Source organism: Mandrillus leucophaeus, unplaced genomic scaffold, assembly GCF_000951045.1.
Source record: "Mandrillus leucophaeus isolate KB7577 unplaced genomic scaffold, Mleu.le_1.0 Scaffold355, whole genome shotgun sequence".
Taxonomy (NCBI): Eukaryota; Metazoa; Chordata; class Mammalia; order Primates; family Cercopithecidae; genus Mandrillus; species Mandrillus leucophaeus.
The window spans coordinates 1,900,268-1,926,748 of NW_012103754.1; the positions used below are offsets into that span (position 1 = coordinate 1,900,268).

Below are 26,481 nucleotides of genomic sequence, written 5' to 3' on the forward strand. Positions count from 1 at the left end.
CACCACATAGGTACATTAATGCATGTGGGTAGCATATTTGTAGTATTTTAATATTACCATGCTTTTCTTATTTATTAGCTGAAATATTTCCATGAAGAGAAACTTCCCCTTGTTGACTCTTTCCTCGCCCTGAGGTACAGTTTTTATACGAAAGGCAGGATCAATGCATTTGCCTTCTTTCCATTTTCAAAATTATGAGGTTTTTTCCTCTGTTATCTCCCAAAAGTGATCACGGATTCCTTTGATTTTAGGTGTTGCTGAGAATTATTAATAATTCATGGGATTTAAACTACAGATGTGTTTAGAGTCCCTCAAGGTTATCTTCATTCTTGATGTTAAAACAGTCCCATTCTTTCCCAGGGGAAGCTGTTCAGGTTCTATCCTGCGTGTTCTCGAGAAAGTTTTGATGAGAGAAAACATCACACAGAAAGGTGCACGCGTCACAAGTTTCCAGCTCCATGGATTTTTGCAAACCGAGCACATTTGTGGGCCAAGAGTGGGGCCCACAGCGAGAATATCCTTCCTGCCGCTCCTGCCGTCCATCCGGCAGCACAGCCACTACCCGGCCGTGGAACGACACAGGTTAGTTCTGCCTGTTTTGTTGTTTATGCAAATGGGACCATACAGTGTTCAGTCTTAAGTCTGGCTTCCCTGCTCAACTCATTCGTGTGAAATTAACCTGCACTGATGTGTGCAGTATCTCACGGGTCATCCCTGCTGCTCCATCATCCATTGTGAGTATGGATAACACCGTTGTTCATTTTACTCTTTGTGGGACTTGCTAGTTTCCTCTTCTGCTGCTGTGACTATTCTCAGACACATCCCATGGCTTTGAAGAAGAGTTGTCTTTGAGGTTTTTCTTGTTTTGTGTTGTGTTGTTTTGTTGTTTTGCTTTTTCCTGGCATAACATGATGCCATGGCTCACTTTGTGCCTGTCTTCACCAGAAATAGAATCAGCCAGTTTTTCCAAGGAGCAATGATCCTTTCCATGGAAAATGAGGGTTAGGGACCAAAGCATTTTAACTGTGTTTTATTTTATTTTTAAAATTTTTACCTAAAACTTAGAAACAATCCTATCCAACTAAATAATTTATAAAAATTAGTAAATAGCAAAATAAATTCCTTTAGGTTTCAAAAGGTTTCTCTTTAATTATCAGTGCTTTATGCAGTTGAATAACACAAATGTTTGCATTGTGGGGACAAGAAAAATAAGCCCTGGCCCTGAATACTTCAGAGCAGGAATTTCGAACTTAAAGAAAAAGCATGGTATTAACGAACCCTGTAATCTGCAGCAAAGAATATGGTTGTGGTTTTAACAAAAGGGTAGTTAAATCATTTTCTCACAGTTTATACCATAATAAACTATTTTCGAATCAAATATTTAAATGTAAAATTGAAAAGTATATAAGCACCAAAAAAACATGAAGATGTTTTCTTACGGTTTCAGCATGAGAAATGTTTCCAAGTATTAATATAAGTAGAACAATTAAAATTTATAATTGGATTAATATTTTAAAAGTGACATGGTTCCAAGGAAATGGACAAATCATGAAATTCGTTGCTATCATAAAGCACATATTTTAAATGGTTAAATGGATTCTACAGTTCTGTAATAAAAATACCAATAATCCAACTGAAAAAATGGCCAAAAGATGAGACAATAAACAGAGTACAGATGCGCTAAAGGGTGCTTAATTTAATTAAGAATAAGAAAACGATTGAAATCATGAATGATGACTTTTGATTTCTGCCTCTAGGATTAGGAATAATTGGATCGCTAAGAATGTGGAAAGACATGTGCTGTCTTCCACACTGCTGGCAGCATTGCAAACCAGCTTCACATTTATAAAAAGCAATTGAAAATTAGACACAAAAGATAAAACACTCATACTCTTTTGACCTGATAATTTAATGTCTTAAATTTTATTAGATATATGTTATCACATATGTATAAAGTGTCTCCATTGATGTATTAAAAAATAAAATACTGAAATACCTTATGAGTAATTCAATAAGGCGTTGCTTAAATAAACAAGGCCATACCTACTCAATGGAAAATAACATTTCTTTTCAAAAGAATGATAAACTCTACACTAGTAAGGCATGATCTTCAAGATAATGGTTGAAGGACCACCTGATTTTAGATTGTGTGCATCATATGTTTTTGTGTATATAAGGATTAAAGTTGGAAAACATTCACGGGATATAAATAATATGTTATAAGCAACATATCGTAGACAGTGCACCACGTAGGTCATGATGACACAGGAGGGGCAGGAAAGGGCAGGTAGAGAAGAGCAGGCTCACTGTGAGGGCTCCACCCTCGGGCCTCTGCCCACAGGCTGAAGTGAGAGCAGGCACTCCTGTTTTCCCACCTGAATGTTGCATTTCCAAGACCACTCTGGCCTGCCACACCCCCATCCTGTGCCCATATAAACCCGAGACCTTAGCGGGCAAATGCACAAACAGCTGAATGTCGAGAGGAGTGGAGAGGGGCAGAGAGCGGTGGAGAGCAGCAGAGAGCAACACTGTGGCCCGGCAAAGAAGGAGGGAAGAGGGGCCTGAACACCAAGAGGAGTTCGCTGACAACAGCCAGACCCCAGGGGAAGAGGATCTCCCCGCCCCCTCCACCTTCCAGCTCCCCATCCATCTGCTGAGATCCACCTTCACCACTCAATAGAACCCCACACTCATCCTTGGAGTCCGCTTGTGATTCGATTCTTCCAGGACGCTGGACAAGAGCTTGGGATACAAAAGGCTGTCACATTGGCTCTCTGCCCTTGTGATAAGGCAGAAGGTTCGTTGAGCTGGTTAACACTGAAGCCATCTGCAGGCAGCCAAACTGAGAGAGCTCTGTGACACGGGGGTTGCACGCACGCACCTCTAGACACTACTGTAGGGCCAAGAGCCCAAAGTCCTTGCCCCAGCTTCTGCCCCTGCCCCTCTGCATACTCCTGCTAGAGGTTTGAGCTGCAGGGCGGCCAAACAGGTGAGCCACACTGCTGTTGTACATCTTTCGAGGGGAATTCAGGGAATTCTCCAGTTTCAACAATACGCTGTATCACATACTGTGTAGCATACAGTGTGTAACATACCACAGGTGTAATGAGGAACATGTAGCATGCACTGTGCACTGTGTGTGTGCAGGGGCACCTTCCTGTCTATAAACAGGGGAATATATATATACACACACACACATGTAGCATGCCCTGTGCACTGTGTGTGTGCAGAGGCACACGTATATATATACATGGAGGCTATTTGCTGTTATTTGTTGCATATGGCCAGACTGTTTCTGGGATCATCTAGAAGACACAGAAGAAGCAATTAACTTCAGGCAGGGAGTTCTGTTGCTGGATGAACAAGTGGACAAGTGGGATTTTACTTATTTATTTTTTATTTTAAATTTTGAACCAATTAAACACATTCAAATACAACATTAAAATAGTTGGATTTTGAGAATTACCTCGTAGCTGGGCTGTAGGAACAGTCAAGGCCTCCCCCTCCCTCCAGGTCATAACTGGTCTGGATTTAATACCAACTCATCAGGTGAGAAGGAGACAGAAACAGCTGGATGGGTGCAGGCAGCTGCAGGGGGCCTGCCTCACTCACCCAGGTTCACAACCTCAGGGGCTGTGTGGGGCTGTCACCTCGGCAGCCAGTTTCCAGAGCCCCATTCTAGACACGCCCCACCCAACTCACAGGTGAGCACAGCTTCCTGGGGGTGCAGCTGCCACTGTCAGCTGTGTAGAGCCTCAAGCTGCTTCCAAGGGGAGCCCATGACCCTTGGTTCCTTTAAAAATAAAAAGGAATGGTTTTTCTTATTCCAGACACCTCTTTCCTAACAATGGAGAAGAGCGAGTGCCGCTGCACTCAATCCTGGACAGAGTGGCATCCATGCCCACGTTCCACGCAACGTAGTATTGATTTACCAGACTGAAGTGCCCGCTACAGCAGCCGGCCCCTGCAGAGCTTTCAAGGAAGGTTGCTGGGGCTGGTGTTTCCCACAGCTGCTGGGCTGCTCGCTTCCTGGGGTGCCTGGGTAGAGGTAGGGATTCGTGGCTATTCAAAGTCATCCAGGCGGGAAGAGAGCAGCCAGGAGCCGGCAGCACAGTGCAGGATGCAGCCGCCAGGACTGCCTCGGAGTCAGGCCCAGTGAGGCAGCAGGGAGGGTGCCCAAGGCCCGTCCCTAAGGGCTTGGGGGAGTGGAGGCCCCTCTGCCCAGTGAGGGAGCAGGGAGGGCGCCCGAGGCCTGTCCCCAAGGGCTTGGGGGAGTGCAGGGGGCCCCTTCTCCTGGGTATCAAATCAAGTGTGCCCTAAAGCTGCCTCTTTACATATTTTAAGTTCGGCGTGAGCTATAACCTAAGTGGAATTGTACACAGACTGTAGCCTGCACTTGCGTCAATCACGGAGATTTGGCCCCTCAGACAGAGCCAGTTGTTTGAACCTGTTAAAATAAGGCAAATGCAGGCTGTAACCCATCCAGCCGTCTCTGTCCCTCACATCCGTTTGTGTGACTTTCCTTTCCCTGTGCATGAATCTTCCTCCCACACGCGGCTGCGCGGGAGTCTCTGAGCCTCCTCCGGCTGGGAAGGCTGCCCGATCATTGCTCAGTTAAACTCCGTCCAACGTCATTTGCCTGAAGTTTTTCTTTCATCAAGGGCTTTCACTGTTCGGTCAGACTCCTCCAGACAGAGCCCTGGGGCCCGGCGGGACAGGCTGTTCGGGATTAAGAACGAGCTGGTGACCCTGGCCCATCATTCCTGCCCGTGCCAGCTCCTCCCAGGGCCCCCAGGACAGGCTCTGTGGGTCATTCCTTGTAAAATCAGGTTCCGGGTCCACCCGCTGCAGCTCCTGACTCCACATGTCTGGGCCATGGAGGTCCTGGTGCCCCTATGGGTGCCTTTAGTGAGAGTTGGCGAGCCCCCTGCCCCTCCGCCTCCCCGGTCCACACCGAGTGTGTCCCTTGTGTGTGGAGCCTGCGTGTGCCGGGTGACCTGGTGCCCGGTCCCGCGTTCTCCAGGCCAGGCGGTGGCAAGCGTCAGGTGTGTTTTTTCTACACCCTTCTTCCTCCTGCTATGAGTATCTCCACATATTCAGAGCCTCACTGCAATTTGTCATAGGAGCTGCGGAGCTGTGAATCAGACACTTGAGCAAAGTAAAGTAAATTTTGTTTAACAGCATGTGGCCATCAGCACCGCAGACCATCCAGGGGCTTCGGGGAGGAGCCCACGTCTGACTGTCGGGTCTATTCCTCTTCAGCAGCCGAGGAAAAGAGCTGTTTGCTCGCTGTGTTTCCTTTTCTTCTAGCTGCGAAAACCAGAGCACAGGATGTTCTTGAACAACATGGAATTGACCCAAATAAAATGCCTCCTGCTGTGAAAAACCATAGAACGCCCACTTCAGATTTCCAGTCTCCAGGATAGCAAAGCTGTCTGAATTCTACGAGACAGCCGGTTCCCACTGGCAGCTGATCCATTTTGTCTAAAGCACCAACTTTTTTAAGCAATAAGCCGAAAACAAGGTTTTCCAGATGGTTCCCCTCCCACAAAGGCAAAATAATCGATGGGGCCTCATTTGACAGCTCCACACGTGGGCCCTGGGACAGGAACAGGTGGCCAGGCCTTTCCTTCCCTGTGGTTTGTTTCCTGCCTTTCCGGCCGCAGACCTCACTAGGTTCAGTACGTGCCAAAGGCCTGGCCTCAGCATCTGTCACACGCCTCAGAGCCCAGCCCCACTCAGCTTCCAAGTCGCCGGGCCTGCCTGGAGCACCGAGCCTCTCCACTGTCTCTTCCCTTGGGACAGCGTCTTTTTCACTAATCTGGAGGGCCGCACACCCCCCTTACACTTACTCACTTGCTCATTTGCAACTAGAAGCTCCACGTGCGTGACCAGCCAGAGATTTGATTCACCAGAATGTCTGCATTCTCTTACGGGCTTTGCAAATGCTAAATCTTCGAGTGTTTCCGCTTTTAAAGTTTAAATCCTCTCACTGGTAAGTGAGTAATTATTCTCAAAAGTAGACTCTTCTGAAAAGAAGGTCACAAAGAGGGTTATTTCCATTAAAAATACATTTGTGTTTCCTGAAATGTGTTAAGTGGCCTTTTTCAAGGTGTTTGTAATAGGAGAGTAGATAAAAATGAATTTCTCTGGAGATGCAGCATACACTAAAGATTTATCATTAGATAATTAGAAATACATAAATCATGCTAACATTTCCATATATAAATGGAGAACATTCACTCTTCTACTATTTAGGTATAAAATAACAAATTTTGTAATTATCCTATATTGAATTACACTAAATTGAAAAAATACCAGTTGCTCACTTTCGAATTTGACAATGTATGTGATGAATTATAAATTTAATAGCCTGCATCTTTTCTCTTGTATCAAGTTCTCAAAACTTAAACTTTTGTTACTGGAGTTAAAAGGTTGCTACTAAGATGGAAAAATACCGATTTAGAAAAAAATAATGTATATAATGGAAACATCTGTTAATTTAAACATATACATTACGCAAATAAGCATACTCTTTTGTACTTTCAGGTCAGAGAGGATAAAATATACAACATGTGCTGTAATACAATGTGTGCTATAAATCAATTTGCAACACTTTGTAATGTCAAAGAATTTAAAAGCTGTAAGATTGTCCAGCCCTTCCGTTCATGGGACAAAAAATTAAAAATAACAGAAATTAAGCAATCAGTGAAAGACATCCACAGCTGGGCTCCTCCCTGTGACTCCCAGGCGAGCGCCATTTCTACAGCTTCTCCAACGTGCGGACGGACGGGGTCAGGGCTTAAACCAGAAGTCTTGACTAGCAGTGAAATAGCCCGACAAATGTTACCTATTTTCTACACTTTTTTTTTCAAATATGGTGAAAGTTGTCAGAATGAAAGTGGAGTCGCTTGTGTTAAAACCTGGATGAGCTGAGCTGGGGAAGGCCTTGGAGGGAGGGCTCTGCTGCACGAACGCCTGACAACAAGAACTATCACCAAAGACTCTGCAAACACCACATCCATGCACCAAAGCCCCAAGGACCTCGCAAGGGCTCTGCTGCACGAATGCCTCGACAACAAGACCTAAAGACTCTGCAGACATGACATCCATGCACGAAAGCCCCAGCGGCCTCAGTCAGAAAGCACCTCTGGGAGGACGTCTGCCCAGCACCTGCCTGTCCAGCCTCACACAGGCACCACCCTTGCTATTGGCCCTTGTAGCCAAGGATAATTGTCTCCAAACAACTTATGTTTTCTTCAAAACCTCTTGTCTTCCTTGACCTCCCTGAATGTACTCACTGACTCCCATTGCAATGCACAATTCCCAAACAAATATTTTTTCTTTAGAGGGTCTTTCTCTCTCTTTCTGTCTCTTATTTAGGTTGGCAATAATAAAAGTCAAATTACAAAGAACTCAGAAGAAAGTTCAAACCTGTTTTCGGGGATGAGTGGTCTCTCGACACTGTGTCTTCTTGGAGTAGTGCCTGGTTTCACCTCTGTGCTGGTATCCTCTTTCCTGCCGTTATTTTTATTTCCTAAAATGTTTTCCATCCTCTTTTCTTCTGTGTTCAGCCTGTGAGTGCAAAAGTAATTGCACCGTTTGCGTTGTTGGAATTTGCCATTTGACATTGGAAAACATTTAAAAATACATGTGGTTATGCTATACATCATTTTAATGAGCATTTCTCACTTTATGTTTTTTTGTTAATGACATTACTTGCTGTTTATTTTATGTTTATTTTAGACTATGGAAATGATGTTAGGAAAAAAGCAAATTCAAGTAATTTTCTTATTTAAAATGGATCATAAAGCAGCTGAGACAACTCGCAACATCAACGATGCATTTGGCCCCGGAACTGCCAATGAACCTACAGTGCAAAAAGAAGTTTTGCAAAAAAGATGAGAGCCTTCAAGATGAGGAGCGTAGTGGCCGGCCATCGGAAGTTGACAATGACCAATTGAGAGCAACTGATCCTCTTACAATGACACGAGAAGCTGCCGAAGAACTCAATGTTGGCCATTCTATGGTTGTTCGCCATTTGAAGCAAATCGTAAAGGTGAAAAGCTTGATAAGTGGGTGCCTCACGAGCTGAGTGAAAATTTTTTTAAAAATTGTCATTTTGAAGTGTCTTCTCATTCTGCACAACAACGAACCGTTTCTCAATCAGACTGTGACGTGCGATGAAAAGTGGATTTTATGTGACAACCCGTGATGACCAGCTCAGTGACCGGACTGAGAAGAAGCTCCAAAGCACTTCCCAAAGCCAAACTTGCACCAACAAAAGGTCCTGGTCACTGTCTGGTGGTCTACTGCTGGTCTGATCCGCCATGGTTCTGAGTCCAAGTGGAACCATTATACCTGAGACGTGCTCAGAAAATCAATGAGAGGCACCAGAAACTGCGATGCCTGCAGCTGGCATTGGTCAATAAAAAGGGTCCAGTTCTTCACCACAATGCCTGACCACACGTCTCACAACCAGCACTTCAAAAGTTGAATGAATTCGACTACAAATTTTGCCTCATCCGCCATATTCACCTGACCCCTTGCCAGCCGACTACCACTTCAAGCATCTTGACAACGTCTGATTCACCTGACCCCTTGCCAGCCGACTACCACTTCAAGCATCTTGACAACGTCTTGCAGGGAAAACACTTCCACAACCAACAGGATGCAGGAAATGCTTTCCGAGAGTTTGTCAAATCCCGAAGCATGGATTTTTATGCTATGGGAATAAACAAACTTATTTCTCATTGGCAAAAAGTGTGCTGACTATGATGGTTCCTATTTTGATTCATGAGGATGTATTTGAACCTGTTATAATGATTTAAAATTCACAGGCCAAAACCACAATTACTTTTGCACCAACCTAGTATTTTCTGCTGTGTGTGCCTTCCAGTTGACTATTTCAATCACTTCTAATACCCACGTATTTAGTGCTTAGCTGCAATTATTTTATTTTCCAGTTATACAACTTCCATTTGTTGCATTTTTTGGAAAATATAGTTTATGTCTGATTGGCTTCTCCACCTCATGGCTGGTCTTCTTGGAGGACACCTTCATTGTAATCTGCATCTCTTCACCACAGAGACTGGTGCTCCCTGATCAGCTTCTCCTGTCCTTTTCTTACAGGGTCTTTTGTGTGGCATTTTTGGTCCAGAAATCTCTGTGGCTGGTGGCACGTTTGCCTGAGTTGTGCTCAAGCCCACTGGGCTGGTTCTCCCCACTTGGCCTAGCAGGCTGTGTTCCACTCACACAACTAGCCTGGGTCCCATGCCTGCTAAGGGCAAGTTAGGCATGGAGCAGCAAGGGGTGCATGAGCAAGTGTGGGGTCCAGCCAGTGTGCAGTCGACATGCCAGTTGCTGCAGCCGGGCAGGTAGCTCCAGGTGCCAGCATGGGTGCCAACTCTCTGCAAGGTTGTGGCTTGACTAGGCACACCACAAGCAGCTTCCATGGCCGGCACTGGGGAATGCAGTGGCACCTGGAGGCCTGAAGACACCAAGAACCGCAGGGCTTCAAAGAGGGAGTTACAGCCTTGGCTTGGGGAGCTCCAAGATCTGGGCTCCCCATAGGGCCGCAGCTCTTCTCTCCTTCTCTTTGCCTGCAATGTGGTGAGCAAGGGGTGTATTTCAGCCCCTTTTGTATTACAGCTTTTTTAGCCATGCCACTCAGTAGGTCCCAAGTTCTTTTCCTGTGACCAGGAAGAATGAAGTATGCAGGCAAGTGGAGGGTGAGCAGGACGAAGGGGAGCTTTATTGAGTGATAGAACAGCTCAGAGAAGGGGATAGCTTCTTTCTACAGCCAGGGTGCCCCGATGAGTGTCCAGCTCCTAGCAGATGGTAGCTCCTCTCTGCAGCTGGTCATCCCATTGTCTGCAGCTCTTGGCACAGAGCAGGCCCCCTGGAGTGGGTAGCTCCTCTCTGCAGCAGGTCATCCCACCATCTCCCCAGCTCCTAGCAAAGATGAGGCCCTGGAGTGGGTAGTTCCTCTCTGTAGCAGGTCATCCCACCATCTCTCCAGCTCCTAGCAGAGAGGAGGCCCTGGAGTGGGTAGCTCCTCTCTCCAGCTGGTCATCCGGATGTCTGCTCAGCTCTGGTTGAGCCCAGAGCTTTTATGGGCCTCAGAGGGGAGGAAGTGAATGCCAAATGATCCATGGGCAGCCATGGGCAGGCCTAAAAAAGACACCACAAGTTTTCACTTTGGTTTGCAAGACCCCAACCTTCAGGGCCTCCCTGGTCTGAAGGTGAGGCCTCACCAGGGACCTGTCCCCTCTGCCCAGGAACCTGTCTGCCTCCTGCCATGCTTCATGGCACCCAGACTGTAGGTGCCAAGGATGCATGCAGGCCAGCCCTGAGCTGCCCTCAGCTTCCCCTCAGTTTCCCTCCTAAGCTCCTTGGTGCCCAAAGTCTGGAGGTGGGCTGAGGCAGCAGGGGGCTGGTGTGTCAGCACTGCCTGGAGCATGTACACACCCAGCCAGGCTGAGAAAGTGTCTGGGCTCGGCCCTAACTTTTCTCCAAGATTGGAGTTGGTGCCAACAGCAGTGAGAAGCCAGGCAGCAGAAGCAGGAACTTCTGAGCCTGTGAGGGCAGAGATGCCTGGGTCCACAGCCGTGGTTTGGGTGGCTGCAGCTGCACACATGGGGGTGGGGATCCTGCCTGCTCTGTGGAGCAGGAGGCCTGGATCTGCAGCCATGACGTGGGTGTCCTGCCTGCTCCCACCCCATCAACTCGGAAGGGGCGGGGATCCCACCTGTCCCCAGCTCCCACTGGCTCCATGTGCAGCCTCTGCCGTGCCTCCCCTCTGCAGCCGCTTCTGGCTGCTCTAGATGGGCCTCCCCTGCCATTACTTCTCTCTCTACTCTCCTTTGATTTTTAGTTTGCTTTGTCCTCTCACTGGTTTGCTTGGTAATCTTTAACTGAATGCTGTGCTATGAATTGAACGGTGACCACCAATTCATAACACCTGACCCTCAGTAATTGAGAACGTGACCTTATTTGAAGATGGGGCCTTTGAAAACATAATCAAGTGAAAATGAGGTCATTCAGGTGGGCTGATCCAGGATGATGGGGGTCTTGTGACTTCTTATGTCCAGGGGAAAGGAGGACACAGAGCCCCACACAGAGGGTGACCACGTGAGGACACAGCAGGAAGGCTGCTATCCACCCCCGAATGGAAGAGGCCGCAGGAGAACACAACTCTGCCCCCACCTTCATCTCGAACATCTGTCCTCCCGAATCACTAGAGAACACAGTTCCGCTGCTTAAGGCACCCAGTGTGTGATATTTTGTTATGCAGCAACCCTAGCAAACAAATGCAGCCAGTTACAGTGTGTGATGCTGCAGAGAGTCCAGGCCGGAGCACGCTGACCCCCTTGGCTAAGCATTCCCTTTCTGGCTGCAGCCAGATATGATGTGTGAGGCTGCAGAGAGTCTAGGGCAGAGCGTGCTGACCCCCTTGGCTAAGCATGCACTTTCTGGCTTAGGCTGGATATGATGTGTGAGGCTGCAGAAAATCCAGGCTGGAGCACGCTGACTGCCTGGGCTAAGCATTCATTTCCGTGTCCTGGCGGCAGCCGGGGAGGAGGCAGGTCCCACAGAGCTGCTCTCGTTTCTGCTGGTCTGAAGTGGAGCTGAACTCCTGCTCATGGTCCCCAGCCTAGGGGCAGGCAAATGGGCTAGCCCCAGCCAAGGGGCTGTTTGGCGACCTCTGAACCACAGCTCTCCATGGTCTCCTGTTTTCCAGTCCTGAGCCACTTACAAACTGCAGACGTTTCATTCAGGGAGAAAGCTGCACACGCTTCGAGACCCAGCTGAGAAAGCTCTATGCTCTCAGAATCTGGCTGCCATGTTGGTGATATGCTTTGGCTCCATGTCTCCACCCAGATCTCATCTTGAATTGTAATCCCCACGTGTCCAGGGAGGGACCTGGTGGGAGATGATTGGATCGTGGGGTTGGTTTCTCCCAGGCTGTTCTCAGGATCGTGCGTGAGTTCTTCTAAGAGCTGATGGCTGTCGTGTGGCACTTCCCCGCCGTTTCTTTCTCTCCTGCCACCTTGTGAGGAAGGTGCCAGCTTCCCTTTCACCTCCGCAATGATTGTAAGTTTCCTGAGGCCTCCGCAGCCATGTGGACCTGTAAGTCAATTAAACCTCTTGTTTATAAATTACCCAGGCTCAGGTAGTATCTTTATAGCAGTGTGAGTAAACCTGAATGCTCAGTTTTTTCTGGACGGCTGTGTTTGTCTGCTCAGAACTCAGCCTGCGGTTTGGCTATCACCCATGTCTTTAAGGTCAGCTCTCTGAACTCTCCAACCCTAACTAACACCACACTAGCAAATGCCCGGGAAGGGAGAACCCCACAAAAAGCCAGGCCTGCCTCAACCTGCTTCCCCTCTGTCTAGAATGCGGCCCCACCTGGCGAGTCTGAGATAGCGTCTGGAAGACACCTTTTCTTTCATCCAGTGGTTCTCATTCCTGGTGGGAAGATTGGTCAGCAGGATGCCTGTGCCGAAATTGAAAGTGAAATTTTAAGAATACAGTTTTCAGGAAAATAGTTTGAATATTCCTCAAGGAAAATGGCAATAGCAAGAAAGAGAATTGATAATAGTTTCTGGAAGAAATACTGTGGTGAGATAAGAACTGATGAATCAGGAAGTTAGCAAAAGAGCTGGTCGTTCATTTGATTCACCTTGGATTCACCTGCTCCCGCTCCTGTTTCCTTCTCTGTGGAGATGCTGCTCTTTCCCTGGGGGTCATGATGTAGTCACCTGTTTAAACTTTATGAGTTTTAAATTTTATGCTTTTGGGAGTCTTATTTAGGAAATCTACACTAGCCTTATACCATAAAGATGTTTGGGTACGTATTCCATGCACTTAATAGTTTTCCTCTAATATTTACATTTTTAAGCTTTAAGTGAAGGATGGTGATTTATTGTTCATCATACAATGAACCAGGTTTCTAACCATGCTAGTGCGTGTGAGACAGTATCTCATTGTAGTTTTAATTTGCATTTCCCTGAAGATGAATGATGCTGAGCATCTTTGCATGTGCTTATTAGCCATCCATAATATCTTCTTTGGTGAAGTGCGTATTCATATGTTTTGACAAATTTTTAATCTCACCTTTGAGAAAATCAATTGACAGTAAATGTTGGGATTTGTTCCTGGACGCTCGTCTGTTCCCTGGTCTCCACATGTTTCTTCATGCTGGTGCCACCTGTCCTGAGAGCTGTCACTTCCTAGTATGCTTCAAAATCAGGAAGTTAAAGTCCTTTTTCTCTTTTTTTCAAAATTGATTTGGTTATTCTTGGCATTTTTCATTTTTGTATAAATATTAGGATAAGGTTGTCAATTTCTTTAAAAAGCTGTGTGGAATTCTGATGGAGAGGGCATTGGATCCATATCGATTTGGAGAGAATTATCTTCTTGATGAGCTTTCTATTGCTGATGTAAGAAATTACCACAAAATTAATGACTGAAAATAGCACACGTTTATTACCTCACAGCTCTGGAAGTCAGAAGTCCAAAGCTGGTCTCACCAGGCTAAAATGAATGTGCTGGCAGGGCTGTGCTCCTTCCATAGGCCCCAGAAGCAGGTCTTTTTCCTGGCATTTCCCATGTTCTAGAGGCACCTGACTTCCTCAGTCAGTGGCCCTTCCCTTTGCCTTCCTTCCTGTAGCTCTCCCACCTCCCTCTTTCTCCCATAGGGACACACGTGGTGACACTGGCCTGGCCTGGGCAGTCCTGGAGAATCTCACCGCTCAAAATCCTTCAGTACACCTGCAACGCCAATTTTTGCCAAGTAACATATTCAAAGGTGTCTGGGATTCAAACATGTTATCTTGTGGGATGGGGCATTATTTTGTACATTAAATCAATGTTGAGTCTCACAATCCATGAACATAAAATGTCTCTCCATATCTTTAAAGTCACTTTAATTCCTATCAGGAACATTTTCTAATTTATAGTGCACGTGACTTGCACTACTTTTGTTAAATTTATTCCCAAGTATTTTATAATTTTGGATGATGTGAATAAAATTGCATTCCTAATTTCCTTTTCAGGTTGTTCATTGCTTGCATATAGAAATACAATTGATTTCATATTAATTTGTATTCTGTCAACTTGCTGTGTTTTTAAAAATTAGTTTTAATAGTTGTCTGTGGATTCCTCAGGATTTTTTATGTACAGGACTCTGACATCTGCAAATACAAATAGTGTGTTTATTTCTTCCAATTCGGGCGCCTTTTTGCCCTGTTCGCACAGGCTGTACCACATTGGAAAGGAGATGAGAGGAGATGTCCTTGCCTTTTTCCTGAACTCAGAGGGACGTGGTTCGTCCCCCTCTATTTAGCAAGGTGTCAGCTTGGGGATTGTGTTTAGATTTTCTTTATCAGTTTTTGATTTATTAGATTCCTAGTTTGTGGAGGGCTTTTGCCATGAAAGTGCACTGCATTTTGTTCAGTGCTTTTTCTGCATCTATTGAAATGATCATGTGCTTTTTGTACAAATAGGATGCTTTACATTGAGTTTTGAATCTTAAACCAACCTCTTTTCTCTGGAACAAATCCCACTTGATCATAGTGTTTATTGTATAATGTGATGTGGCTTTAGTTTGCTAATATTTTGTCAAGAGCTTTTCCATTTATATACGAGAGATATTGGTCTGTAATTTTCTTTCTTGCTATGCCTTTGGCTTTTCTGTCAGGGTGATAGACAGGTAAACAGCACAGTACACTTTCAGTCTCTTGCTAAAATTCTCAGTTGCAAGCAACAATGAGGATTTCCGAGCCTTTAATTTGATTTTAAAGCCTTGTATTACTTTTTTAAAAATGCAATGAATTCGTTCAGCAGTTATGTGTCTATCTGTCTTTTGTGAAAGGTGGGCCCAACACACACTCTCTTGTCTCATTGAATCATAGAATGAGTTGTTAATCATTCTTTTCTCCTCTATTTAATGGCAGAGTTTGTGAGATATTGATATTACATGTTTAAATATTTGATAAAAAATTACTATCTGGGTGAGACCATCTGAGCCTGAATTTTTCTTTGTCTGAAGATTTTTAATTCTTCATTCAACTTCTTTACTTGCCATACATTTATTCAGATTTTCTATTATATCTGGAGTCATTTTGCTAATTTGTTCCTTTCTAGGAATTTGACAACTACATCGATGTCATAGAATTTATTCCCAAAATGTTGTTCAGAGAATATTTTTGTAACTTTTAATTTCAGAGGAGTCACTGGTAATGTCTCCTCTTACATTCATAAATTTCACTATCTGTGTCTTCTTTTCTCAGTCTTTTTTTTTTTTTTTTTTTTTCTTTTTTGACAGTCTTGCCCTGTCGCCCAGGTTGGAGCACAGTGGCACAATCTCGGCTTACTGCAACCTCTGCCTCCTGGGTTCAAGCGATTCTCCTGCCTTAGCCTCCTGAGTAGCTGGGATTACAGGTGCACACCACCATGCCCAGCTAATTTTTTTGTATTTTTAGTAGAGACAGGGTTTCACCATGTTGGTCAGGCTGGTCTCGAACTCCTCACCTCGGGATCTGCCCGCCTCAGCCTCCCAAAGTGCTGGGATTACGGTCATGAGCCACCATGCCTGGCCTGTCTTATTTTTTTCTTCAAGCTAAAGGCTTATCAATGTTGTTGATCTTTTCAAAGTATGAACTTTTGGTTCCCTCAAATTTTCTCTATTTTTCTATTTCATTAATTCTCCTTTAATCTTTAGTGTTTCTTTTATTGACTTGCCTTCAGTTTAATTTGCTTTTCTTTGTCTAGATTTTCACTGCAGAAGCTTAGATTATTGACTTGAGATCTTCGTTATCTTTTCACAGAGGCATTTAAAGCTATAAATTTTCCTCTAGGCACTGCTTTAGCTTTGTCCCATAACTTTTGATGTTTTGATTTTATTGTCATTTAGAAAAGCATACTTTCTAATTTCCCTTGTAATTTCTCTTTTGGCTCATGAATTATTTAGAAATGTGTTGTTCAATTTATAAATACTTTTGGATTTCTCAAATTTCCTTCTGTTGTTAATTTCCAATTTAAATCCATTGTGGTCCAAGAGCATCATCTGCATGATATCAGCGCTTTCAAATGCATCTGTACTCGTTGCCATATTAAGTATAATATTTCATTTATTCTATTAGCCATTATTAGCTCTGAGATGTGATAGGTTCTTATTTGTGGTTATTTTGTTAACTTCTCTCAAGCAAGCCCAAAATGTAAATACCACATTATACTTTCAGTCTCTTGCTGAAAGCCTCAGTTGCAAGTGACAATGAGGGTTTCCAAAGCTTCACTTTGATTTTAAAGCCCTGTATTATTTTTATAAAAATGGATTCTTCCATCAGTTATGTGTCCATTTATCTTTTGTGAAAGGTGGACTCAACACACGCTCTCTTCCAAAGCGGTTTTGCCCTGCACAGTGACTAAGCACAGAAAAAAAGAACTTGAGGAAGGCAATATGTCCCTGTAGACTCATCTTCTCCGCCTCTGTAACGGTCAAAGATGGGACTTAAATTGCTTGCCTGTGACAGAATTCGTGTAAGCGACTAGAATATCAGGTAAGAAACGATTTGTTCTGGGAGTTCAGAGAACGGGTAGCAGCCAGGATTGCTGGATTTACCAAATATAAATAGAGGACACCCACCTAAATTTAAACTTCAGATAAACAGTCCTCCTTTTTAAGTAGGTACCATCCAGTTCTCAGCACCTATTTATACTAGAACAGAAGGTGCTGTCGACGTGACCTGAGAACTCAACCAGGTTCCCCTTTTGTACGTGTTGACCCCAGTAGCAAAGTGACTGGAAGGATGTGGCTGTAGGGTAGGGCAGCATCCACGCCATTCCCCCCTGGCTGCTTCCCGCCCACCAGCCTCCCTTCCAATGGGCCTGGGGTCCAGCAGCCAAGAAGCTAAGGTGATGGGCCCCGGAGACCACCTCCCTGGGCCAGAGCATGGCAGAGGTGGATCCTGTCTGAGAAGAGATGGCCACGCTCTGCAGAGAACGTGCCGGAGCTCACGCCCAGGCGTGGATTGATCATTGCTGGTCACTGCCTGGCCCGTCCCACTCATTTCCAGGCAATTCCAAACAGCCTCCGAGGTGGCTGCATCATGCTGGCTCACCCACCTGGGCTGCCCCTCGCACCATCTGTTCAACACTGCCTGGCATCGGCAGACCTTCCGGTGTTGCAGTGTTAGGTATAAAAGGCATCTCATCAAGGTTTTCATTTACAGTTTCTGATTCTTAATGATTCACGTGAATTTTGGTCTCTGGAGTGACAGTTTGCGATTCTTGCCCACTTTGCATCACTTTTTATTTCATCTTTTATTGATTTGTAGGTATTCTTTACACATTCTGAATTCAAATTTTTGTTAGTTTAAGAAGTTTCAGGTGTCTTCTCTTTTACGTTTATTTCACAGCTTGATGAAGCATATAGTTTGGAACTAAAGCAAGACTCCAAGGGCACTGGAAATGAGAGCTGTCTTGGTCACCCAAACAGTGCTGTGCTGAGCACCTTGCAAACTGACCATCTGGCTTTAAAACAAAATGGAGCTCTCTTAGGTACTTTCTACAGTTTCTCCCTAAACTCCCCTGTAAGTATTCCTGGATGAAGGTGCCCATGGCCCTCAAGGGGTTCCCAGGGGTATGAATTATGAGGTGAACTGCACTCCAGGTGTCTAATAGGACCCCTGCCAAAAGCGACCTGCACCCTGCTCTTGAGTTCAGAGGCTCGCTGGGGATGAAGGCAGACACTGGGGCCTAGTGCAAGGGCGTCTGCACATGGCAGGTGTCAGGGAGGAAGCCAGGGTGGAGACGACACAGGGACGGCTTGGAGGGGGAGCACCTTCAGGCGTGGCCTGGAATCGTGCACGGGAATTTTAAAACTTGAAAGATGTGAGAGGGGGAAGACGTGAACAAATGCCAAACACTTGAACATTCTGGTCACTGATAATGAAGGGCAAGAGTCAAAGTGTTTTCTGTGCAGAAAATTGAAAATATTCTTGGAAAATATGTCTTGAGGAACCTGTTTATAAATTGTGGAGGTCTTATTGGCCAGGGTATGAGGTTGGTTTTTGTTTTGCAGAAGAAGGAAGTTTTGTTTTGTTTTGCTTTTTTAATGTGTGGTGCCTTTCAGAACTGTGCTTAGGAAAGCCGTGGGCGGTTCTGGTCAGCCCGTGGCGGGAGAAAGGCTGGTCTTAGGGGCCAGGCACAGACTGAGCACGGATAGTGTGGCCTGAATGCAGTTCACGCAGGAGTGAAATGGGGAGGCTGGAATTTTGTCTCACGAGATTCGCTAAGTGTAGCTGTCACCGTGAGGGTTTCCTAGAGCCAGAGCAGCTTGGAAATGATGGTGACATTGAGTGACCAGAGTCTTTTTGCTGTTTGCTGTCTTGCATATAAGTTCTAGGAGGAGAGCAGTAGGTTTTGATTTCAGTTTATTTGAGTTTGCAGTGAAATTTACATATGCAGTGTATGCAGACCTGTCTAGCCAATGGTCATAAAAACTTGAGTCTTGAGCATAGGAGACATTGGAGCAGAAAGGTGAATTGGTGGCTCACCCTCCTTTGACTGTTTGCAATCAAACTGGTCCCGTTCCCCTGCTTCTCAGTGGTCACTTGTATAGGATTTCCTCAGACTGGCTTTGGCCTGTCTCTGTAAACCTTGACACTTCATCAAACTCTATTCCATCTGGAAGCATTTAGGGCTTTAACTTACTGACCTAAACAATGACTTTCCTATCTGTCAGGCTTCATATTGTGACTTTTTTTTTCTTTTTTTTTCTTTTTTTTTTTTGGTGGAGGAATGAACTCTCACTCTCTCCCAGGCTGGAGTGCAGTGACACAATCATGGCTCACTGCAGCCTCGACCTCCTGGGCTCAAATGATCCTTCCACCTCAGCCCCCTGAATAGCTGGGACTACAAGTGTGCACCACCACACCCGGCTAATTGAAAACAAAAAAACTGTAAAGACAAAGTCTCACTATGTTGCCCAGGCTGGTGTTGAACTCCTGGTCTTAAGTGATCCTCTTGCCTCAGCATCCCAAAGGGCTGAGATTACAGGCATGAACTACCAAGCCTGGCAATTGTGACTTTTTCAGTCTTGGCTTGGAATGTGGAGAATATTAACTTTCATGAAGAAATATAACATAGTTCATGTCAGCAAAGACATTGTTTTCAGGTTCTTCTATACAGAAATAAAATACAGAGATGAAATAGGATGACTCTGTTGGGAAAAAGGTGACTAAGAAGTGAGAAGGAGCACCAGTCCAATTGCTAAGCTTGAGGTGAATATGAGTGTGTCTCCGTCCATCTGTGCTGCTGTAACAAAATACCACAGACTGGGTAATTCACAAGTAATAGAAAATAACTTATAAACAATATAAATTTATTTTTCACAGTACTGAAGGCTGGGAGTCCAAGATCAAGGCGCTGGCAGGGTCAGTGTCTAGTGAAGGCTGCTGTCTATATCCAAGGTGGCCTTGGGGCAGGTGCCTGGTCCTCACGGGGAGGGTGGGGGAGGGCCTGTGGCAGCCTTAACCGCCTTCTGCCAGCCCCTGCACAAGGCACTCATCCCTTCACTTCCCAAAGGCCCCATGTCCTCACGCCACCACAGTGGGATTCAGTTTCAACGTGGACTTGAAGGGTCACACATTCAAACCACAGTAGGCTCTCTGGTTTTAAATTTAGAACTGTGCACTGTTGTGTTTATGGTGATGACAACAGTGAGTGTCTCTCGCCTGGCTGCACTTGCTGGAGGCACTGGCTGCTCTGACTTCCTCGCTCCGGAACATTCCCTGCTGAACAGCGACACCAGGGAAGGCCAAGGAGGGTGCACAAGACTCAGTCCTTCACCTGATGGCGACTTGGCCACGCTCATCTTTCCTTATTCTCAAAGACCTGTGTGGGGCTGGAGAGAGTTGGGGTTTCCAGTGGCCCGAAGTGTGGCTGAAAGCAGAGTGTTCCACTGGGAAAAAGAGAATTCTTCCAAAGAGAAGGATGAAGCCAGCAGCAGGGGTCCTGGCAGGACTGACCCCCACGGAGCTGATGAGGCCGAGTGTCAGGAAGCATGCACATTTTCCTTGAAAACAGACACAGGTCAACTTGTGTTACGGCGTCGGCGAGGTCATCAAATAACCCCATAGTGACTAATACTGTAACTACATGCCTGCCTAAAGTGACCTGACATACTGCAGGTGCACACAAGATTCTACGTAGTGAAAATACATATACAATTGTTGCTAAATTCAAATCCTAGAAAATCCACTGGATTGATACTTTAGAAGAGGATAATGGATAAAATCAACCGATAGGAAAATTCAAATATTTAGAAAATGCTAATTTCAATCTAGTGTAAAAATACCACAAATTTGTACTGAATTTTTTTTCCTTATTACAAAAATATTCAAGCAATAAAAATGTCAGATATTACTGTGGACTATGCTGTAATTACTTATCTGAAAATCACATTTATGTTGATATACAGGTACCCCTGACATTACCTTTTATGTCCCTTGGACACTGAGGGGTTATGTAGGGTGTTTTTAATAATCAAGTTTTATTCCCGGAATCTCTGATACAGCATTTACTCCTTCATATAATGTGATCACAAAACAATAAGACTAGTTTTAGCAGGGGTTTCTGAACACGATTTGTATGATATGCATTATCTACACTACAACGAACTTATCCAGTCCTCCAGACAGACATAAGCACCTTTGGGCAAATTATATTAATTTAGTGTTCCCAAATTTCGTTAACATTTCCTGGAATAAGGAAAATGCAGCATTTATAATTGTCATAGGGGAGAGCACTAGATTCTTTCATATCTGTTACCTTGTAGCTACAATCAGATCAGAACATTTTTAATGCAATAGGTATATTGTTATTTTTCTTTTTGAAATACATACTGACAGTACAATAGTGGCAAAAGGTTTTAGCCTTTTCCTTAAGGTTTAACAAGCAGAGGAGCTATAACCAAAGGGATAAAAGGGGAATTTCATCTTTTAAAAGAAAAAAAAAAGATCAAATTACTGCCTGGGGTGGCATTATAATGAGACGTCTTGCAGGAAGCCGGGCACATCTCTGCCCACCTTCTAACCTCCATGGGATGGCACAGGCCACAGCCCAGCCATGAGCTCCAGCCCTGGAAAGAATCGCTCGTGTGGACGAAGATAATTCAGGGAAAAGTGCCTGGGTGGAAAACTCATCTTCCAAATCTAATTAACACAGACTTATTTTTTATTAACAGGAAGACCAGAGGCAGAATGATGAGGCCTTCAGTTTCTGTCCTTACATTCCTGGGGGTGGGGATGGCTGGGGTTTCTCCGTGGATGAAAAATGATGCGAAAAGATGGGTTGGAGGAGGAGGCTTTGCTCCCTCCCCTGTCGCTCATAACCAGTGCCGATGTGAAGACTGTTGTTCTGAAGAGCTTACATTGGGATAAACAGACAGTGTGAGGTCGTGTCTATGATGATGTCCACAGGAAGGAAAACAGAAGCCCTGAGTGCCCGGTGTCCCAGCAGGAAGACGGCCGTCTCCAGGCTGCTTTCCAAGCAGGTCGGTGAATCAAACACTGGGTTCCAGGGGAAAAGGATGTTTTCCTGAAGCAGAAAGAGGAACTGGCCATGGGCCTGGGAGTGAGTGCAGGTGGGGTCCCTTCCACACCCCTCGGCTCTCCCCTGCTCAGGTTGTGGAAGAGAGCGAGTGTCTGCTGGCAAACACAGGGTCTACCGGATCTTGTCCTGTGATTCTGTTCTGTAACTGGACCGATGACGCCACTCCTGCTCTTGCTGGCCTCCCCTCACCTGCAAACGCGTTGTTGCCTGTCGCAGGACCAACTCACATCCACAGAGCCGTGCACAGGGACCTCGGTTGTTCTCAAAGTTGAGCAATTCTTCAAAAGTTGGTAATTCTGAAGTCTTCGTGCTGATGGAGCCAGTGGGCAGCCCTGCCAAGTTCCCCAAGGCCCGAGGAGGACACACGGGGCCTTTGGAGTCTTGTGGTCTCGGACACGGGAGGGCGGCAGCCTCCCACTGAGCCCAGCGCGTCATCGTGTTTACGTCGCTGCAGAGGAAACACAGCAGCCTTAGCAGGACCCTGGACCCTGGTGTGCACACTGCACTCGGGGTCACTTCTACCCTTTGTCCGGTGATTTGTGGATGCCCAGCTTCACCCAGGGCTGTCCTGTGGCTGCAGGCTGCCTGCTGTCCCCCTTAGCCTGTGGGGCCCAGGAGGTCGGAAGGTGCTGGCTGATGTATCTCTGTGACTGGGGCTCTGTGGGGAACCTCTGGGGGTCTCACCAGCCCCACACGAATTCGGCAAGCCCAGAGGCAGGGTTGCCTTTTGGGGCGGATGCCGCCTGTCCTGTGTCAGCCACCGTGACCCCCTGGGCCCCCTCAACCTCGATGCTGGCTGTAGGCTGTCTGGTGACCTACAGACTGAGCTGCATGTGATGACCAGATGTGGTCTCATTCTCCAGGCCATGACTGGGATGGATTAGGCAGGTGCCCTGATCCACTGTACAAGGAAGAGGGTGGAGCTGGCAGCCTCAGTTTAGGGACGGGAGCCACATCCACCTCTGCATCCTGACATAGTCGGGGGCTCCTGGGACCACCTGCCAGGGAGCACTTGGCCTCTGTGCACACCTGGATAAGCACCATATGCTGTTGCTCAGGCAGAGTGACCACTCCCACTCGAGACAGCCCAGAGCACACGGAGAAAGGCCATGCCCCAGAGGTCAGGTTCGTGAGCCCAGCATTGGGCCCTCGGAGGACCTAACAGCCATTTGGAGACCCTGGGTCTTCCCTGCCTCCCGTTCCTACCTGAGACAGCAGAGGAAGGGCCCGACCGGCCGCAGGGCTGAGAACAGTTACTTGGGACCTTCCACAGCCACCTCCAGGAAAGGGCAAGACAGCCCTGAACTGCCTTCCAGCGCCGGGGAGCAGGGCTGCGGGCTGGGGAGATTCGGGACAGGACACACAGGGCCCTGGTGTCCGGACAGATGAGGCGCTGTCGGCGTCCACACACACTCAGAGGGAGTTTCAGGAGGACACTGGGGAGGCCGGAGCCATGGCCATGGTGGGCCGAGGCCCAGCTGGAAAGCGTCCGGGGTTGGGGAGGGTTTCCATAAAGAAACTGAGCCCTCCAGGCTCTGCTGTGACTCCTGCCAAGATAGGAACGAAATGACGCCCATGCCCCACACATTCCTTCACAAAACTCAAGGCGAAGGACCACCCCCAGCTCACACAATCCAGCCAGCCTCACCCTGATACCAAACGCAGAGGCGAGAGCGGCTGCACAGCAGCCTTCGTGAACACAGATGCTGGGCTCATAGCCGTGCGGTTTCCATCCAGCAGGGAACAGAAGCTCCTCGCTTGGTTTAACATTCAGGTGTCGCTGATGGATTTGTCCTGTTTACAGGCGTAGAAAGAGAAACCCATGACCACCTCAGTCCATGCAGAAAACACGTCTGGCAAAATCAAACACTGACTCAAAAAACAAACAAGCGCTAGCAAACGTGTACTAGAACGAGGGAACTTCCTCACGCTCCTCCAGGGCCTGATGAAAACCCCAGAGCCAGCGCCCTGCGTTGCATGGGATGGCCGGGCTCCCTGCAACGCGTCTCCCTCCCAGGAGCCTCGCACGGGGCGTCCTGCCGGAGCAATGAGGCCGGGAGAAGAAGACCCACAGCTGCCTCCATTCAGAAGACATGCTTGTCTGTGCAGAGAATCGCAGGGAATTCACGGAAAAGCTACTAAGATAAGTACATCAGTTTAGCAAGTTTCCAGGACAGGCAGCCAATGCCTAAAAATAAGTTGAATTTCTACATAATAGCAACAAGTGACTGGAAATTGAAATTTTTTTGAAAAATATATCATTTATAAGAGCATCCAAAATATGAGATATTTAGGGTGATTTTTACATTTATTTCTGTCAGGTAGCCCCCGCAGCTGCCACTGGCCGGAGAATCACTTGATGCTATTTTATCAGCTTGGAGACTCTCATTCTACACAAAGCAAAGTTGAACTCCAAGCCCGCGTGAGGGCCGACCAGCAATGTCTCATTTCCACCTCTAAGCACTGGCCAACTTCTCGGATGCCTTCCTTTCCACTAGGTATTTTGTTTCCTTTTTTAATTCACACATCACTGAGACACCTCTCCATGAACCGTGGCTGTCTGTGTTGTGACTGAAATGTGGTGGCCATTCAAATCGCCACCCTCTGCGTAATTAAAAGCAGCAACCCGAGGAGAACGACGACTGTGAGGGATTTTGGAGGTTTTCAAAAAGCTATGATGAGTTTTAAGTCACATTTGGATATCTACTTTTTGTAGATTTTTTTCTCAAAGACCTTGTTATTTGTAGTTATTTATTATACACTTCTACATACCAATACATGATTGTTTAGATATATATCTGGTATGTATTTAGGAGTAAATATTTTAGTTTAGAAGTTTAAAATAAAAATAATAAAACAATTATAAACCTGGTCACAATTCTAAATTTGAGAGTGAAAGAAACATGAATGGTGAAACAGAATAAGATAAATTCATGCATTTCTTTACTTCATTCACGACGTCAGACATAGTAAGTTATTTGAGAATGAGGATTAGTTCCTTCACATTTTGAGAACTAAAAATAAGGAACATTTCTCATCCAGAATAATGACTTAATTTAAGTGCTTTTACAAGTACCCCTGCATTTAATAATTAAGCAGGTGAGGTTGGCTGAAATTAAAATGTGTTTTTGGCCTTTTCATTAAGATGATGATGACGCTGTGTATTTCCATGAGCGATGAAGAAAACGCCTTATCACAGGTGAGGTGCTGATTTGGAAACTGTTCATTAAAACTTGCATGCTATTCCCATAATTGTCCCTTTCACAGTGTTTTCTTTAATCCACTCTGTCATTTCTAAATAATGAAAGGGGTTTTAAAGCTAGTGAATAATCAGGCCCTGTGGAATCAGAGGTGAGCACAAAATGAAAACGTCTGCGCTGGATTCACATCAGATTAATTTCAGATCCGTCACGTTCCTCGATGCTGCACTTGCTGTCATGATTTTTAGGAACAAGAAAAGTGAGGGGAAGAGTCTCAGGACTCCCAAACGCACTGGGTTTTTCCAGGCATGATGACACACAGCTGGGAACTGATTAGCTGTTAATTATCTAACTGGGGTGAAGGGCCTTCTTTTGGGAAGAAAATGCCTTGTACTGGCTGTGGAACATTGATTCACTCCCTGGAAATTGTTGTAAATTCAGTTTCAATTTTCTTTCAGTGTAATGTAACAGTAAGGCAATTTATTTTCCTATTATGGATCTATAAGGGGATTGTGGCCGCTGGAAGCTGTAATCGATTATCAGGCTTAATTGATGTTCATGGGGGCAGAGTCTTAAATATTTCCGAGGTGTGGCTACTTTTAAACATACATCAGCCAGCGGAGCAACCCCTTCCAACAGGTTCCAAGAGACCAAAAGTCTCTTGCAGTCCTGGCAGCGATGGCTCTAAAGGCTCCCGATGCAGCCAGGAGGGCTCTTTGGCTGGAGCCTCTGGCAGGCCTGAAAGGAAGAATTTCAGACCCCCCAGGGGTCACCGCTTCCTGCTGTCACTGCCCAGCCACACACCTGCCAGCCAGAAGGGCCCCTTCAGAGGGTCACAGGCAGGCCCCTGCCTCCACACCGCTTCTAACACCATCACACGGGGACTGTCATCCTGAAAAACAGCCTCTATAATACCCCCCTCCTTTGTCCTTTTCCTTAAAAGCTCAGATCTCTCTTTTGTTCTCCCGGACGTTTCCCAAGGCACCCTGAAAGTGTTTCCTGCCATCCCTCTAATTTGGCTCGTATAACCTCTTCATCGTTTAAGCTGCCTCAGTTATTTCAGGTCCACCTAAGCTTCCCACCCTCAATGCTTTCCACAGTGCCAATGACTGGCTTTCTAGAACACAACCTCCCCTCCCCTCCCTCCTCAGACCCCGTGCAGCCCACTCCTGCCTCTCGGGTGCACCAGGCTGGGGGGTCACAGGGTGCCTGCTGGGTGGGACGCCAGGCTGGGGGACAGGGTGCCTGCTGGGTGGGGTAGCCAGGCTGGGGGACAATGTGTCTGCTGGGCGGGGTTCCATTCTGGGGGTCACAGGGTACCTGCTGGGGGGGCAGGATGGGGACCAGTGTGTCTGCTGGGTGGGAGCGCCAGACTGGGGGACAGGGTGCCTACTAGGCGGGGGCACCAGGCTGGGAGACAGGGTGCCTGCTGGGTGGGGTAGCCAGGCTGGGGGACAGGGTGCCTGCTGGGTGGGGTAGCCAGGCTGGGGGGTCACAGGGTACCTGCTGGGTGGGAGAGCCAGGCTGGGGGTCACAGGGTGCCTGCTGGGCGGGGTAGCCAGGCTGGGGGACAGGGTGCCTGCTGGGTGGGAGAGCCAGGCTGGGGGTCACAGGGTGCCTGCTGGGTGGGAGAGCCAGGCTGGGGGTCACAGGGTGCCTG

At 46.6% G+C, this 26,481-nt stretch overlaps 1 protein-coding gene across 1 annotated transcript; it reads left to right on the forward strand.

The window, feature by feature from the left end:
- The first annotated feature begins 345 nt into the window (after positions 1–345).
- Positions 346–20,433, forward strand: LOC105546351. The gene is made up of 2 exons (XM_011989530.1): positions 346–582; positions 19,693–20,433. The coding sequence occupies exons 1-2, from the start codon at positions 459–461 to the stop codon at positions 20,145–20,147; spliced, it is 579 nt and encodes a 192-aa protein (XP_011844920.1). The 5' UTR covers positions 346–458; the 3' UTR covers positions 20,148–20,433.
- Positions 20,434–26,481: the final 6,048 nt, after the last annotated feature.